The sequence below is a fragment of the Siniperca chuatsi genome, linkage group LG23 (assembly GCF_020085105.1).
Source record: "Siniperca chuatsi isolate FFG_IHB_CAS linkage group LG23, ASM2008510v1, whole genome shotgun sequence".
NCBI lineage: Eukaryota > Metazoa > Chordata > Actinopteri > Centrarchiformes > Sinipercidae > Siniperca > Siniperca chuatsi.
Window position 1 is genome coordinate 19,874,879 of NC_058064.1, and position 18,610 is coordinate 19,893,488.

At 39.1% G+C, this 18,610-nt stretch overlaps 2 protein-coding genes across 7 annotated transcripts in view; one reads left to right on the forward strand and one right to left on the reverse strand.

The window, feature by feature from the left end:
• Nucleotides 1-15,098, forward strand: part of mkln1 (muskelin 1, intracellular mediator containing kelch motifs) — a 35,922-nt gene extending 20,824 nt beyond the window's left edge. For 5 of the 6 annotated variants that reach the window (XM_044187028.1, XM_044187029.1, XM_044187031.1 and 2 more), the window contains 6 exons: nucleotides 2,994-3,141; nucleotides 3,779-3,893; nucleotides 4,538-4,677; nucleotides 5,062-5,164; nucleotides 5,642-5,696; nucleotides 8,870-15,098. In XM_044187028.1, coding sequence (XP_044042963.1) covers nucleotides 2,994-3,141; nucleotides 3,779-3,893; nucleotides 4,538-4,677; nucleotides 5,062-5,164; nucleotides 5,642-5,696; nucleotides 8,870-8,991 — 683 coding nt within the window. In that variant the 3' untranslated portion in view covers nucleotides 8,992-15,098. The remainder of the gene's footprint in view (nucleotides 1-2,993; nucleotides 3,142-3,778; nucleotides 3,894-4,537; nucleotides 4,678-5,061; nucleotides 5,165-5,641; nucleotides 5,697-8,869) is intronic. The other variant, XM_044187030.1, reaches the window with a different exon arrangement.
• An 84-nt stretch (nucleotides 15,099-15,182) lies between these two features.
• podxl (podocalyxin-like) overlaps nucleotides 15,183-18,610 on the reverse strand; it is a 31,097-nt gene continuing 27,669 nt past the window's right edge. Inside the window, exon 8 of the mRNA XM_044187038.1 lies at nucleotides 15,183-18,314. Coding sequence (XP_044042973.1) covers nucleotides 18,117-18,314 — 198 coding nt within the window. The 3' untranslated portion in view covers nucleotides 15,183-18,116. The remainder of the gene's footprint in view (nucleotides 18,315-18,610) is intronic.

Consider the following 18,610-nt stretch of genomic DNA (forward strand, 5'->3'; position numbering starts at 1 on the left):
CTTCCCAGTTTCTTTATAAATCAAGTTGTTTTTTTATTTTTATCAATGTGCTAGAGCTCCGGATGTCATTCATTTTAAGTAGAGCCCGACCGATTTATCAGTTGGCCGATATTGGCCTATCGCAGATATGTCTGTATCGCCATATTAGTTATCTGATATGAGCCAATATAAAACGGTTTTCTATTCAGTATATTAGGCAGAAAGAAAGGCCTGTGTTAATATATTGGTGTCACTACAAAGTTTATTCAAGAGTGTACCATGAGAGAGAAGCAGCAGCTCTCAAGAACTTGTCATATAAGTAAAATACAGCTTTTGTCATGAACTGTAATAGCCACCTCACTAATGGTTTAATACTACATGCCAACTACAAACATAAACCACCATGTTCTGAACAGACACATTTCAAACACTAACAAAAAGTAACATTTGCATTTTTGAACGTGAGGCAGCTAATTTGACAAACTGCTTTCAGCACTAGGCAGTGCATGCTGGGAAATATGGGCCATTGCTATTGCTACAATACTCTGTCATGTTCGATGTCACGGACGCGGAAAACAGGAGGCCAGCAGCGTGGAGGCCAGTGACACGTTACGGTGGTTGCTGTGTGTAGCCCGTAGACGCCTCTGTCAGAGGAGATGTGACAGATTCTCTGCTTAAAAAGCTCCAACAGACAGATTGATTGAGATTTCAGCTCCACCTCAAACACAGTATAAATAGACCTCTGTCTGCCGACCGTTAACCTCTATCCTGTCAGAGCCAGACAGAGAAAGAGAATTTAGACGTAGAGAAAATGTGGGAGAGATAAATTTAAAAAATGTAATTAGTGTGAGTGAAACAGCAAGAAAGAACAGAATGTATTTTGGCAGGAAGGAAGCAGCAAGCCCAAACAGTTCTCTCTGTCTCATAATTAGTGTCACATGTTGATGTGTGCTGTGGCTCAGGCCGGGCTCAGCACTGCAGCAGCATCTCATCCTGTTAGTCTTCGAGTGCTGACCTGTAACCCCTGCCTTTGTGTGGGAGAACTGATGTCTGTCGCCCCGCCTGCTGTCTGTCAGTCTTTCTGATCTGATCTCAGCTGGGAGGTTTAGTCAAATTAAGTTGATTTAGATGATATCACTGTAATTAATTAAATATCGTCTGTGTTGCCTGCAGGGGCAGCACAGTGTAACATTTTAAGTTTAGTAAAATACATGAACATTCTGCAAGAACTGGTGAAATAAAGTGAATGTGCTTGGGGGGAAAAAAAGAATACACATGCATATACACACACACACACACACACACACACACACACGCACCTAACAATATCAATATATATTGTGATAGAAAATTGCCTTGATAGAGGATTTTTTCCATACCGTCCAACCTTAATTCAATAACACTGGCTACTTGGCTACCTGTCACAACATATCAAGCCTGTTGCACGAAATCTTGGTGTCCTGTTTGATAGCAATTTATGTTTTGAGCAACATATCACTAAGCTTGTCCAATCATGTTTCTATCACCTCAGAAATATTGCAAAAATCCGATCAATTTTAAATCTTAGTGATGCAGAAACTGTTGTACATGCTTTTATCTCCTCACGCCTCGATTATTGTAACAGCCTGTTCACTCATCTTAATCCAAAAACTCTGACACGACTGCAGACTGTACAGAACTCAGCTGCTAGGCTGTTAACCAGGACCAAGAAGTACGACCACATCACACCTGTTTTAGCCTCTTTTCATTGGCTCTCTGTTTGTTTTAGGATTGATTTTAAGATCTTACTGATTACTTTTAAGGCTCTTCATGGCCTGGCTCCAGATTATATTTTAGACCTTTAATCCCTTATGAACCTTTTTATGTAGTTTTAGGTCTTCTGACTCCTTCTTCTGACGGTCTTTTATTTCTCTCTCTGTGAAGTACTTTGTTTTGATAAGTGCTCCATAAATAAAGATTTATTATTTGATTATAATATAGTGTCAAAAATAACATTAATAATTGATGATAATAATAATAATAATAATAATAATAATAATAATAATAATAATAATTTAATAGTTGATTAATGTAAAAATAAACTTTTTTTTTTATCAGCACATTTAAATTATTCCCCATTTTCCTGAATTTAAAGCAGCAGTTTACCCCAGTAGAGATCCAGCTCTAATGCTGGAAATTCATGGAAACAAATGCAATATGAAGTACTTCACTTTGAGTGCTGAAAATGGAATCTCTAACATGTTAGTGCTGTGAACCATTGGTACAATATTTATTAAAGATGAAAAGGATGAGGCTGGATTGAATTGGGTTTCTAATAAACAGATCTATGGCTGAGCCCAGCTGTCCGGCCTGTGAATGAAATTACACATTACAGACAAAGTATAATTGTATTGAAACATACCAATATATGACTTCACTAAACGGGAGGAAATCAAATAAATAAATAATTCCCGTTTGAGCCCTGTATGCAGCCCTAACATACACTGTTTACATTTTATCTGTACTTTGTTAGAAGCTTTCAGTTCCAGGAATGCTGGATTTGCTCTAATTGTTGACCTGCACAGGGAATTGGACCCCCACCCATGTCATTTTTGGTGCCTTCCTCCACCCACAGCAGGTCTCAGGCCTGCTGTAATCACAGGAAAGCAACACTGTGTCGGCGTTTCTCCATCACACCCAGCTGAATTTGCATGCTGTTCACTCTGTCTCTGCTGGGCCTTGTTGCCATGGCGGCATGTGGCTGAGTAGTTTTCTTTAGCTTTACTTTTTAAAACTTTTTTAACTTTTCATTTTGGGGAGAAGAAAGTTAGATTATTAATGGAGCTTGTCAAACTGGTGCCTGTGTTTACCTTCTGAATTTTTTTCTCCATGCTAACAAAAACTACTGACCTGAATAATTTCTTAACATTGCCATATTCTTATCTCAGCTGAATCAGATCTGCTGGAGGAGTGAATGTTTTTATTTCCGAGTTGACCTCCCTGTTGATTTGTCGTTGTTGTTTTTGCCTCCACAGTGCCGATGACGGGCTTTACCCAGAGAGCAACCATCGACCCCGAGCTCAATGAGATCCACGTCCTGTCGGGCCTCAGCAAAGACAAGGACAAACGTGAGGAGAACGTCCGCAACTCCTTCTGGATCTACGACATTGCCCGCAACAACTGGTAGGAGAGAGAATGAGAAATAAACACACACGCAGGTTTCTGTGATCGTCACCGCAGCAACTAGGAGAGAGTGCACACACACTCGCAGGAAATATTTTCACACACACCAGCTCTTTGTAGTCAGTATCTTCACCACAACAGATAACAGAGAGCATGCATGCAAACAACACATACTCTCAATCATCAACATTTTTATACATATGTCAGCACCGCAGTGTCATATTTCAAAGCATTTCCTGAACTCTCAGCCCTCCACCAGGGAACTGCATGTTCTCTGTGTGTGTGTGTGTGTGTGTGTGTGTGTGTGTGTGTGTGTGCGTGCATGCACATGTCATGTTTGGATTAGTGGTTGTGAAAGAACGGGCTGAGGCTGCAGCCCTCCCCGTTCCAGTACATTGATTTCAGTAGCTGTTCTTGTACTCAGTGTCCAGTGAAATAACTCAGTGAGACACTTGCAGCATGATGTTGACGCATGCTCGTTCCTCTCCACGAGGCCTGTGTGTGTACATGCGTAACAAACTGTTTTTATTTGTCGAACAGCTTTTCTTTCAGTGCTTCAGGAAGGCTTTTTTTTCGTCACTAACGTAAATTTCCTCCCTCCTGCTCTTTATTTCTGTGTGTGTTTGTTCCTGCTCAGGTCATGTGTATATAAAAACGATCAGGCAGTGAAAGAAAACCCGAGCAAAGCTCTGCAGGAGGAGGAGCCGTGTCCACGCTTTGCACACCAGCTGGTCTACGATGAGATGCACAAGGTAACACACACAACTCAGATTCACACACTCACACAGATTTCATGACAATTTTCATAGTAACACTCACAAAACATTTTTGAAGACGACTTACAGCTCAGCTTTCTCAGATTTGTATTCATGCTGCGTCAAGTTAACACGTCTCCTCATGAGCTGTTTATTCACACACCTGGCTCTACTTTTTGATCAGAGCTGTCTTCTGCTACATCGACACTATAAATGAGCATTTTTCCCTGGTTAGCACTGCAAAAACAATGTCAGAAGATGGCACTTTACAGTCAGCCTCCTTACGACTTACCCGTCACCAGCTTTATTAGGAGTATTGTTTTTTCAAAATAATCCAAAAAAGGTTGGATGTAACAGCGCAGTTTTTTAGAAACGTATATTTTGGCTGCAATAATCAGCATAAAACTCTTGAGTATGGAATAGTTTGATTTAACTGTGTGTGGGGGGGGGACACATTATGCAACACTTAAAGTGCACAACCATCCATTTTAACTGAAGACTGTGATAAAAGTTTTGTAAGTTTAGCAATATGCATTTTCTTGGATTTAGTTTTGTTAGTTCAGTATGTATTGTCTTTGGCATTTTTAGGTTTGTGTGTATTAAGAGTGTATTAACAGTGTGTATTTCCTGTTTGTTTCCAGGTGCATTACCTGTTTGGTGGAAATCCCGGAAAGTCTTGTTCTCCCAAGATGCGCCTGGATGACTTCTGGTCCCTCAAACTGTGTCGGCCCTCCAAGGAGTACCTGCTCCGCCACTGCAAATACCTCATCAGGAAATACAGGTCTGTAGCTTTTTTTAATTCCAACAGCCACTGCCACAACATTTCTCCAACCAACACTTATGTGTGCTGTGTCTTTTATTGATTCACCAATCTGATGTACTGTTACCTGCATCAATACTGACTGTTATTAAACAGATTGTGTATTACCGAGGAGTAAAATATGTCATGATATATTTTATTTATTTCATGAAAGACCTTTGACTTAGTAATGGAAAGTCAAAGAGAGGCCATGGAATCTTCCATCCGGGTCATAATGGGAAACCTGACTACTGAGCTGAGAGATTATCTCTGCTTTGCTTCTCTTGCCATCTAGTGTTTTTTTGTTGTAACTGCAGCCTCACTATACGCATGTAATATTTACCATCAGTGTTTTTGATTGGCCAGGTTTGAGGAGAAAGCCCAATCGGAGCCACTAAGTGCACTAAAATACCTACAGAACGACCTTTCACTGACAGTGGACCACACAGACCCTGATGAGACAAAAGAGGTACTGGATTTGTCTTAAGTGCCTACTTTTATTTCAATATTACTACTTTACTTACTTGGTTGTGGGGAGTTTGTTTTGGGTTTTTTTGGGGTATTCTTGAGTAGAAGAAAGAGAGTATGTGAGAGAAGGTAGAGAAGATAACTAAGAAAGAAAGGAGAGATGAAAAGAAGAAAACATAAATGGGGAGAAAATGTGAAGAAGAGGGATAGGTGTGTAAGGAAGATGGGGGTTGAGATGTAAAATGAGTTACAATATAGAAGAGATTAATAGAGACAGGAAAAAATGTGACTTGTGTGAATGTTGAACATTTCTTGGTTTGTGAATTATACCACAGTTCCATTACTTTAGAGCCAGAGCTGTAATTTTTAACCTCCATCTGTCCAGATGGATGTATGATCAGAAGGTGTATTCTGCCCTCATTTGTATGCTGAGGGTTACAGCAGTTAAAGTGACTCAGTCGCTTGTACTGTGCTTCAGTTCCAGCTTCTGCCCTCGGCACTCTTCAAGTCCAGCTCTGACTTCATCCCTCTGGGTAAGAAACTCAATCAATCAAACTTTATTTCTATAGCACCATCCAACAACCGAACTCATCTCTGTTCATGCAAAACAGCACATGTATGTCAAGATAGGAATCCTTTGTTAAATCCTATGCTTATGAAGCTTAACTGTGTCAGTGTTGATTCAACTGAATTTAAACTCTGGCACAGTTTTAATAAAAAGTGAAGCTGCGCCCGGTAGCTCACCTAGGTAGAGCGTGCCCATGTGCCCATCTGGGCTGCATGTCATCCCCCCACTCTCTCTCTCCCCCTATCTATCTTTAGCTGCACTATTACAGGCAGAAAGAGCCCCAAAAAATTAATAAATAAATTATAATAATTAAGTGAATATGAAAAAATACTGCCACCGGACAATGTATCTTACTGACTTTGGTGATGACTTTTCCTCTAGAGCAACCATGAGGTTCACGTGTGTCTTTGAGTGAAATCTCTTGACAACTATTAGATGGATTGCATGAAATTTGCAAAGACCACGTAGAATTTATTTATTTATTTTTTAAATAGTAATTGTAGTGTTAATATTAATAAATTAGTAATAATAGGAATGACAGCTATAGGAAAAATAATGTCAGTATTAGTAACAGAGCCACTAACAACAACTGTAGTAGCAGTTGTCGAGCAGGAACACTGAGGCAGCAGGTGGCCCACAACCACAGATCCAGACTCTGCAGCTCCGGAGGCAGAAATACCTGCTGAAAGAGTCAGAAGGAGAGAGGAGAGAAACGAGATAGCACAAAACTACGGGAGAGAAAAGATGTTGAGTTAGTAACATGCAGTAATGGGATAAAAATACATACAGATGGAGAGGAGGAGAGAGGAAAGAGGGCGCATCTTGGGATCTGATTCCACAGGAGAGGAGCTTGATAACTGAAGGCTCTGGCTCCCATTCTACTTTTGGAGACTCTAGGAACCACAAGTAACCCTGCATTCTGGGAGCGCAGCGTTTTAGTTGGGTAATAAGGTAGTATGAGCTCTTTAAGATATGATGGTGCCTGACCATTAAGAGCTTTGTCGGTGAGTAGAAGGATTTTAAATTCTATTCTGGATTTTACATGGAGCCAGTGCAGAGAAGCTAATATTGGAGAAATATGATCTCTTTTCCTAGTTCTTGTAAGTACATGTGCGCAGCATTCTGGATCAACTTGAGAGTCTTAAGGGTCTTATTCGGGAAGCCGGATAATAAGGAATTGCAGTAGTCCAGCCTAGACGTAACAGATGCATGGACAAATTTTTCAGAATCATTTTAACACAGAATGTGCCTGATTTTTTGCAATGTTGCGTAGGTGAAAAAAGGCAGTCTTTGAAGTGTATTTCATGTGGGAGTTAAAGGATAAGTCCTGATCAAAGATAGCTCAGAGGTTCCTTACGGTGCTGCTGGAGGCCAGGGCAATGCCATCTAGAGTAACTATATCTTTAGATAATGTGTCTCGGAGGTGTTTGGGACCAAGTACAATAACAAATAAATACAATAAACAGTTTTCAGAGTTCAGTTCAGAGTTTAACATAAGAAAGTTGCAGGTCATCCAGGTCTTTATGTCCTTAAGGCATGCTTGAAGTTTAGTTAACTGGTTAGTTTCATCTGGCTTGATTGATAGATATAATTGGGTATCATCTGCATAGCAATGAAAGTTTTTATGGAGTGTTTCCTAATAATATTGCCCTAGAGGAAGCATATATAAGGTGAATAGAATCGGTCCAAGCACAGAACCTTATGGAACTCTGTCACTAACTTTGGCGTGCACAGAAGACTCACCGTTAACATGTATAAACTGAGATCGATCTGATAGAAAGGATTTAAACCAGCTTAGTGCGGCTCTGTTAATGCCAATTACATGTTCCTGTCTCTGTAATAGGATGTGATGGTCAATGGTGTCGAACGCAGCACTAAGATCTAACAAGACAAGTACAGAGACAAGTCCATTGTCTGATGCAATTAAAAGGTCATTTGTAATTTTCACCAGTGCTGTCTCTGTGCTATGATGCACTCTAAACCCTGACTGAAAATCCTCAAATAAACTATTGTTATTCAGAAAGTCACACAACTGATTAGCAACTGCTTTCTCAAGGATCTTAGAAAGAAAGGGAAGGTTAGATATAGGTCTATAGTTGGCTAAAAACCCTGGATCAAGAGTGGGCTTTTTAAGAAGCGGTTTAATTACAGCTACTTTAAAGGATTGTGGTACATAACCTGTTAATAGAGACAGATTGATCATATCCAGTAAAGAAGTGCTAATTAAGGGTAAAATGTCTTTAAGCAGCCTAGTTGGAATGGGGTCTAAGAGACATGTTGATGGCTTAGATGAATTAATCGTCGGCTGAAGAAGGTTGACAGGAGCAAAGCAGCCAAAACACACATCAGGCTCTACAGCTGTTTCCAAGGTTCCTGTGTTTGAAGACAAGTCGGCACTGGTTAAAGGCAGGCCTTGATTAATTTTTTCTCTAATAGTTAAAATTTTATCATTAGTCGTTACTACTGAGAGCTATAGGAATACACGGTTCAATAGAGCTATGATTCTCTGTCAGCCTGGCTACAGTGCTGAAAAGAAACCTGGGGTTGTTTTTATTTTCAATAATGAGTAGTAAGCTGCTTTGGCATTACAGAGGGCCTTCCTACATGTTTTAAGACTATCTTGCCAGACTAAAGTGATTCTTCCAAATTGTTGGAACGCCATTTCCTTTCTACAATACTTTTGTCTATGACCAAATACCTGCAAAACTAAAGACATTCCCATTAGGCTAGGCTATACTTTGTGTTTAGTGCAAAGTAACAAATGTTAGCATGCTAACATGCTAAACTAAGATTATACCTGCTAAACATCAGCAACTTAGCAGAGTCTACAGCCAGCTATCAGTTCTGTGAGGCTGTACTTAGGCACAGCAGTGCTTTGTGGTACATGCTAACATCAGCATGCTAACATACTCACAATTATAAATATAGCATGTTGATGTTTAGCAGGTTTAATGTTTATCATCTTAGTTTAGTGTGTTAGCATGCTAAAAAAAAGCACAAAGTACAGCTGAGGCTGATGGGAATGTCATTAGTTTTGCAGGTATTTAATTAATGGTTGTCTTTCTGTTTCTGTTTTTCTCCCTGCATCTTTCTCTCCCCAACCCACTCACTTTCTTCTCCTCTGCTCCCATCTCTCAGGTTTCTCAGACGTAGACCAGACGTACGCTCAGCGGACGCAGCTCTTCGACACGCTTGTCAACTTCTTCCCGGACAGCATGACCCCACCCAAGGGCAACCTGGTAGACCTCATCACGCTCTAGCCCCTCCCACCTCTGACACACCCACTCCTTCCCCATCACTTCACCCACTGGACTAACTGAACACCTACTCATCCGCGCACCTGACGGGATGGAGGTAACAGAGACCAGTTATTTTTCTATTCCTGAACCCTGCTCGTGGGATTACACTTCATCTGGAACCTCCTGCTGTCACAGCCTGCGTTGCCTGATGGTGAGGGTCCTAAACACACACATAAACACAACACTGTGTTATTTGGATATGAGCGAAACTCCACGACCTGAGGTGTGTGTTTTACTTTTCCCAAGATATCTCTTTGATTTTTTTTTCTTGCTGATGAACATTTCTTGGAGCACGCAAAGCCCCTCTAAATGCCAAATATCGCTTGTGTTTTTCATTTTATTTTATTTTTGTCCCTAGAAAAGTTATGGCCAAAAAGAGGATTTGCAGACATTTGGTTGCAGTCTTTTTTCATAGATTTTTCCCCCCTTTTTTTAAGTGTTTGATTTGTGCTTTGTACCCATGCAAACGCCCACACAGTCGACCACAGGCATCCATCCACATGTTTGGAGCATAACAGATGATGAGATGACGTCTGTTCAGCCAGTTGTTGAGAAAGTTAAGTTTAAATTCACTGGTTGTTAATTTATTTGACAGGATAAGACAGGACGGTGTGATCATGATACAGGAAATCACTTCACTCTCCATAGGTACAGGTTCTTTTGGTAAAATTGTAGTATCTCTCCTGCAAAATCTTATGTAAAATTTAATTTTGATGATTTGGTTAGCTTGCTTTTCTGTAACAAATGCCCCCTATTTATGATTGTGACGGCCACACAGAGGCAAATCGTCAAAAAAAATAGTAGTGTTGTAGGAACAATAGAAGAATGATTCTATGAGATAACATTTAATATATATCTAAATATACCTTTTTTATATTGGTTTTGGTTGTTATCCCTGTAAAACTGGCTGGTAAATGTGGATATAGTACAGGAGACATGGTGAAGTTTTGAATTTTTTTTCCTCAGTAATTAATGGACTTTAAATTCATTCTAAGTGGCTAAATGGTGTACAGAATATGTAAATATAAGTATAGGACTTTTTTGGATTGAACAGATTCTGTGCTGGATCATGTTCTTTCTTGTCCCTCTTCATCAAAAAGTCAGGGTCCACATACAGTAACTTTCTGGCTCTATATTTAATACTCATTATTACTTATTGGAAATAATTTAAAACAATTGGTGTGCATGTGTGAATTAAGTGCTGGAGCCAGTAATCCAGTTTGACAGAGTGGGGAGAGGCATTTTAGATCTTTTTTGTCATAGTGTGTTGACAGGATGTTCTTTCAGTGTGATTAATTTATGGGTGAAATGTTCCTCTTTTTTTCTAAAAATCCCAAATGTGCCCCTAGATTTGTGAAATAGATGGCATGGCTGAGTAGAACCAGCCAAGCCTCAGTGTCATGCATTACAACCATGTGGAGTACAAACTTGTCAGGTATTATACCACAGCCACATGCCAACAAAATGCCATATGTCATCAAATTAAAAACACTAGTTACATTATTTTAAAATATATTTTTAGCCATGCAAGCAGCACGGCTCTAGGAATGGCAATGTTGGTCTGTTGGTCCACCTCTTTAGTCCAGACTGAAATATCTCAACAACTACTGGACGGATTGATTAAATTTGGTTCAGACCTCCCCGTGCTCCCCAGAGGATGAATCCCTGACTTTGATGATCCCTTGACTTTTCATCTAGCGCCATTATGAGGTTGACATTTGTGGTTCAGAGTGAAATATCTTGTCAACTACTGGATGGATTGCTATTGAATTTGCTTCAGATATTCAAAGTCTCTTGAGGATAAATTGTTATTACTTTGGTGATCTTCTGACTTGTACTGTAGTGCCACCAGCAGGTCAACGTTTTCACTTGTTCAGTGAAATATCTCAACATCTACTTGATGGATTGGCACCAAATTTGGAACAGACATTCATGGTTCCCAGAAGATGTATTCTAATGTCTTTGGTGATCCCCTGACTTTTATCTTGCGCCACCATGAGGTTGACATATTTGGTTCTTATTGAATTCATGTCCCCCTCAGGATGATTTGTAATAACTTTGATCTCCTAACCTTTCATTCAGTGCTTTTTTTTTAGTAAATGTTAGCTTGCTAACACACTAGACTAAGATGGTAAACATAATACCTGCTAATCATCATCATGCTAGCATGTTAGCATGCTGGTGTTTAGTATTTAACTCAAAGTACAGCCTCACAGAGCCTCTAGTGTGGCTGTAGACTCTTAGTTTTGTTGATCTTGCTTTTCTGTTTTTAGTACCGTGAAATGTAGTCCCTGTACCCCAGAATTCTGCTTGCATTGCCAGGCAACTCTGTCCTCCTACCACTGTTAGTTGATCCGGACGTCCAGATTCACACAAATATCAAACACGTTTCAATTTCAATTTTGTTTCAATCTTATTTTATTGGTTACGCAAATAAGCCTATCTCCAAGCTCTTTAGCTAAGCCTCACTGTGGCTGTCTTCACCGATAGTTGAAGTCATTGGTGTCCGATTGTACTGCCCAGTTACTAAAAGTTAATCCCCACCTGCCAGCCAAATCTAGATCAGAATCTAGAATTTTCAGTCTCCATGGTAGAATTTAATTTCACAGACAGACCTGGTTGCTGTTATTTGACTCATTCAATAGAAGTCTACCAGACATGAGTTGGTTTTAGTTGACACAGAAGACTTTCACACACAACTGGCTGCCTCTTAAGTCTTTGTTACACATCCTACAAAAACTGAACACTAGTGAAAAGTTATCGCTTTGGTCTTCTTAATCTCCCTTGAGAAACACTATTCAGAAAGAGACAGTGACAGGGATTTTCTGTGGTCATCATTCAAAGGTTATTATGTCTGATAATGGCAACATGGTTCTTACACCCATAGGCAGCGTGTGAAACAGCAGATTTGTAGTTCAACTGTATGTAGTAAATAAAGAAGGGACACCCAAAGGTTCCTACCAACACAGTAACTCTGTCAGACGCTAACGCATTGTTCATTGGTCAGGTGAAAGCAACAAATGATTGTCTCCAAGTCCTACATTTAAAACAACTGTGGTACATCAGAACCCTACGTGACTTGTCATTCTTGGCACATCTGCTACGACTGTTAACCACAATTTGTACATAATTTGTGTGTAATGTACAGGATCAGTACTATCTATGAGCTTGAAGAACATTGAGGAAAAATGACATCATTAGGTCAGTTTAACAAGAGGGCAGAGTTGGGTAAAAAGTTGGTTTGTTCATTGTGTAACTTAATGGCAAATTTAAAAAATCTTTCATGTTTTACACTATTTTGACTTGAGGGTCACATCTCTAATCAGAGTGAAATTTAATGTTGAGTCACAGATGCTAACTGAGACTTTAAGATCAGACATGAACTAGTTAACTTATGAGTCCCTCTTTAGTAGCATTTTATAGAGAATGATTTAAATTATTGCACTTATTTTGAAATTAAAGGACCATACTGATGTTTTGCAGGTTAAAGGCCATATCATTACAAGTCATGTACTGTAAAGTTAAAGTGAGCCTATGTAACATTTGCTCAACTACAGTTGAGTCAAACTAAGTTTCCAATTACAGGATCCATCCTAAATGCTTGCACCAGTTTGTGTCTCTCATGTATTATCATTACATTTTAGTCACAGAGCAAAGAATCAGTTTTTCTGAAAGATAAATCCCTGTTGATCTTTGAAAAACCCAGAAGTTCCTTTAACAACACTTGCAGAAAAATTAAACTTTACTGTGTGTAAAAAAAATTAATTTAAAAAAAGCTGCTATAGTGTTACAAATTAAAGGTCCAGTGTGTAGGATTTAATGGCATCTAGCGGTGAAATTGCAGTTTGCAACCATTTGAATACCGCTCACCTCACCCTCCCCTTGCAAGCGTGTAGGAGAAACTACGGTGCCCACGAAACTCACGAAAAACACGAAAGGCCCTATCTAGAGCCAGTGTTTGGTTTGTCCGTTCTGGGCTACTGTAGAAACATGGCGGTGCAACATGGTGGCCTCTGTGGAAGGGGACCCGCTCCCTCTGTAGATAAAAACTGCTCATTCTAAGGTAACGAAAACACAAAGATTCTTATTTTCAGGTGATTGTACATTAATGAAAACAAACTTTATTATATTCCATTTCTGCCAATAGCTCCTAAATGTTACACACTGAACCTTTAAGCAAGTACATAGGTCATTTCCAGCTAGCATCTTATGTAGATTAGGAAATGGTTTCACAACTTGAGAAGCAGGTTAAAAATCTTTTTTTGTTACAGCAGACAAAATATTTTTTTTTATCCAGGTAGACAGAAGAGTCTTTGAGGATTCTGGAAATACTGTGAAAACAGCAATAAGTATGAGTTTTTTTCAAAGATCACCAGTGATTTATTTTTTAGAAAATCATTTGCTTAGTTCTGTGACTCAGATGTAACTATAATATATGAAAGGCACTAACTGGGGCTAGGTAAATGCTAAAGACTCAGTAAGCCAGTGAACTGACTTAGTAATGTTAGTTACACAGCAAAACCCCTTGTATTAAAGTGAGCAAGAGTGACTTTAATTGCTTGTGAATTAAACTTTTCATTTGTAAGAGGAAGAATATGTTAAAGTGTTTCCTGCATTGCAGACAGCCGTTTCATTTTATTTCACTATGCTGTGAAAATCAGCTTACAGAGACTTGTAACTTAATAATAATAATAATAATAATAATAATAAAACAAAACAAAACAAAACCAGACATGTTCACAATATGTCACAAGTAAAAATAGATTTTTTTGTATGGTGCTGAAGTGAACTGAAACCAGCTGCTAGGTGGAAGGCAGGGGAACAACTACAGTATGCTTTGAAAAAAAGGTTGGCAGTGATGTTAGAGGAATAGTTAGACATTTTTTACTTTCTTTCTGAGACTGTTAGCTGAGAAGATCAATACCGCCCTCATGTCTGTACACTAAATATGAAGCTTAGCACAAAGACTAGACTAGTGACCCCCCTGTTTCCAGTCTTTCCAGTTAAGCTAACCACCTGTTTGCATGTGCTTTATATTTACAGTACAGGCATGAAAGTGGTGTCAGTCTTCTCATCTGACTCAGCAAGAAAGCAACTAAGCACATGTCCCAAAATGTCCAACTATTCCTATAAGGGTACATGATTTGTAGCAAATGAAAGAGTGTTATGGTCCTTTAAGTGTCAGACAGAGCTTCTTATCTCCTACAAACCCTGTGAATGGAATTGTTTGGTGCTTTACATTGAATGCACTTAATGTGGAATCTGTATCTGGTGAAGTCACTTCCTCACTTGCTTTGTCCTGGTTTTAAATGTATAATGTGCGTATTAATACAACAGATTACACTGTTGTATAAAATGTCAGATCCCATCAGGATATTGTTTACTATGATTGGGGGTGCGCTTTAGCATCAGCACACAGACAGCATTTGATTCCATAAATTCATCAGTCTAGGAAAGTACAACCTGTAGCGATTTACCGCAGTTGTTTTTGTGTGTTGGTTTGTTTTGTTTGAGGGGGAAGATGGTACGTGCGTTGTCTGTTCATGTTATGCCATGCTTCTTCTGCCCTGACACCTACTAAATGGAAACAGGTGGGTGATTTTAAAAAGAAGAAACCAGAACAAAAACCGATGCGTATAGCTAAGTGAAAATGCTGTGCGAGGTATTGGTTATATTTTGACAACATTTTGGGCTCATCATGCTTGCCGTAGCATTTATTTTTGTTTTGTGCCAGAAGAAAACTGTGTTTAAAAAGACTAATTGAAAGCACCTTTGAAAAAAAAAAAAAAAAAACACAATGCCAAATACTACTTTTTCTTTCTGTTATTTTAGGATAAATATCCTCCGCACAACAATGTTTGCTGGATGGAATGTTATTTTCTCTTCTTTTCTTTCCATCTCGCCCTCCTCTCGACGCCTGGGTGGGACTCAGGAGTTTTAAGGCTGGTACTCTCAGATCAGTAAGCACTACTCTGTGGATACAGTGAATGTGTAGAAAGCCTTGTAGTATTGCATTGTATGTAATGTATATAATGAATAAAGATTGTATTTTGTTCAGGTTTTCTTAACTCCTGTCCCTGTGGTGTTTCTGTCCCCTAGTGGCCATGTATTGGTATTACTGACAGCTGCACAGAACAGGAAGAGTACAGAACCAAAGTGGAAAAACACTTCCTTTATTTGCAAATCTGAACAGGTAGAACAACGTGACCGCCAAAGCGATCGACAATTTACAGCTTCCAGTGTGTCAGACCCCTGTTGTTTGCCTTCAGCAGCAAACAAACCATAAATACATAAAATACTGGTAACATACTTTGGTGAAAATATCAGAAACTATAATAAAAGTGAAACTGTAGACATACACACAAACACAATTAAAAAAAAACCCAAAGAAGTTGATTGGAGTGCCCAAGGTGAAGGATTCACTTGTATATAAGTAAATATATATTAACTTCTTAATTGGTTCAAAGGGAAGTAAATTATTAAACTTAAAAGAATCCAAAATGAAAAACCATAAATCACAAATGTGCTCAGGTTCTGCTTGGAGGGTTTTAATGTTAAGTCAGGCATCTTAAAATGTCAGATGACTCCTCCCCTCCAGCATCAGCAACCGTGAGAAAAAACTATTTACAGTGTTCTCTTCAGAGGTGCACCAAGTTATTTGCACATCAGTATTGACCAATATCAGTTTTTAAAAAGCAAAATCAGCATCAGTCCAGTATTATTCTCATTACCAATGCGAAGTTACCATTTTTGGGATATTTCTGTTCAAGGAGAATCACTTGATGCAGCTGTCAAAATAGCAACGTATCCGTATCCTAGTCCACATAAACTGGAACATCTCAACTTGTTTTGCAACTTGACTCATAAAAATTCCTTATTGTAACATCCAGTTAGAGTGAGAAATGTTGTGGGCTATGGGTATTGGTTTCAGAAGATATTGTCATTTTGCTGTAGTTAAAGGAGCATTCCACATTATTATAGCCTGGGTGTTATTTTAGTAGTTTTGCCATCAGTCCTGTCAGTAATAATTACACTGTACAGTCCACAGGGCACGAAACGAGCATACAGACAACCAGACAGGTTAGCCAGACTTATTTGGAAGAGAAAACAAAGGCGACCGGTAACATTATCACTGTCTGTTGTAAACATCCATCACAGTTTACAGACCAGCTTGGAACATGCTACAATGGGTCATTACAGGGTAATGAACCATTGTAGCATGTTTCAAGCTGGTCAGATTCCCTTCATTTTCAAAGATTCTCTCGAGTTAGTTGCTTCATTAGATGGCCTGACTGAGAGCGAGTTGAATGTGATCACAAGCAGGATACAACATACATATCTCTTGGTGAGGTGTAAAGTGTTTAGTTCCTGTTTTGTAATAAAACCACTGACATGTTAGTTAGACATCCTATGCATCCAGCAGCAGAACTCCAAAGTAATCAAGGGTATGTTTTATTGCTTGTGAATTCAAGTTTTCATTTGCAAGAGGAATATTGTTATTTCTTCTTCCAAAAGTTACACAGTCTCACTGTGACTTTGATAGGTTTCACTAATCAAATCCAATGCCATTTTCGCAACCCATGCACTGGCATGGGCCCTGTGAATTTATCTGCGATTTCTGAGCTACACTTCGTGAAACATGATGCGGCCATCATTTGCAGTCATTGTGTAAGCAGAGCCCACTTTTTCGAAACAGGTCCCTGGTTCAAATTTGACCCACTGTACTTACCATACTTGTGTGCACACAGTTTTCCTGTGCAATAAGGGAATTCAAGCAACATTTAGGGGGTGGATCATTTTCAGTTTTACCTCCAAATAAGTGGTTGAGATAATCTGGCTAAACCGTTGGCTTGTTTACAACCTGTCTGATCGTCTGACTGCTCGTATGTCTTGCCTCGGCAGACTTTGTTGTAGCAACGTTGCCATGTTCCCACATCTCAGTAATTACTTTGGTGAGTACAATGTTTTTATAGCCGATTAGAAATATTGGGGAAAACTACTAAAATAAGACCTAAAATGTAGTAAACCGGAATGATCCGTTAAGTTTCAAAATGAGGCATTTAAATAATTAATTTTTAATTACAGTATGTAAAACTCACAAAAACATGTGATCAGTTAATTTTTCTTTTAAGAATACTGAGCGATATCCTCCAAGTATGGAAGGCAAGAGGGAACAAAAGACTGGAGCCTTTTCCCTTGATTGCTGTACAATCATTTTGTAATCACATGAAAACAACTTTGAGTCAATATATGGCATTTTGAATTAAAACCCTTCATTTGTCGTATTTCTATAGACCCATCTGCCTTAATCAGTGTCTCTGTGGACATGTTCTTTTTTTCTGAATAAGGTTAGTGCTCAGTTGCACCAGTTACAGCCGCTGGCAGCTCCCTCATAGTCGACACGCACTAGTGGAAAATCACCAGGATGCTTTGAAGTATCCTGAGGTCAACTATCTAAGTTAGTAACTCTAGAACAGCCAAGGCGGCTGACATTGCTGTTACCGCTCTTATCCTCTTCCTCTTAGGCCTCCAGAGCAAAGTGATCATTTTGCAACATCACCTGGCTCTTCCTCACTTGCAGAAAATAACATAAAAATCCTCTACTTACAGGTGCTTGTGTACAAATCAGAAAAGGCACAATCCTCTTGGGGTTTGGCGTACTTTCTGAGTTTTTAGAATGACACATTTTGAATTGTGCTCTGTTGGAAGGGTTTATTTATATAAAACCTACTGTATAGGCACAAGAGTGATTTATTTAGTGGATTATTCAAACATGTTTAAGTTTCCAAGGCCACTACAATGTCATTGGTACTTCATTCTCAAAGATGGATTTTTTTTTTTATCCTCATTTCTTTTTCATACCAAAATACAATAAAAATCAATCCAACAGAGAGACAACATATTAATATAGGGGCTTGGCTGTTCAATAGAATGTATTTCTTTGTGAGAAAGTCTTCCCAGGGTCACGAGTGTAAGGTGAGTGGGCAGGGCTGGCATGGAGCGAGAAATGTGGATTGTTTTGTTTGTTTTGGTGTGGCTGGAATTAGCCCGGTCCTGTTTTTAATCTTCTTTGTCCCTAGTCATCTCTACAGGTGAGTGTCCTCCTCATCAGGTATATCCTCCTTTAGCAGGTTGTCGATGGGGACGAGCCAGCTGTCGTTGTTGAACTCTCCGTTCAGCGCCATCTTTTTCTCCTGCATCTCCGGCTGCACCTCCATCACCTCCAGTGTGGGGTTGTCGTGGTAACCATTCTCCACCGTGTGAAGCTCCTCCGTCAGGTGTTGCTGTAGAGATTAAAGGACATTGTCTCTCAAAATTGTGTATTCACATTTGATCCATTTTCCTTTTTTTTTTTTTTTTTTTTTTTAAGAGAAATGGCTTTCTGTATGGTAAAATCACATGTACCATTCAGAATATTAAAATTAAGATTTGAAAGAAAGATTTGACATTATTCTGAACTGTAAACCAAGGTCATATCCGTTCAGAACAGGAAGGCTATTTGTGATGGCTTTATTTGTTGATTTGAGGTCACCGTTTCACTGGTCACTGTTTTTCAGGAATTTAGACTTTTCCAGAAAAT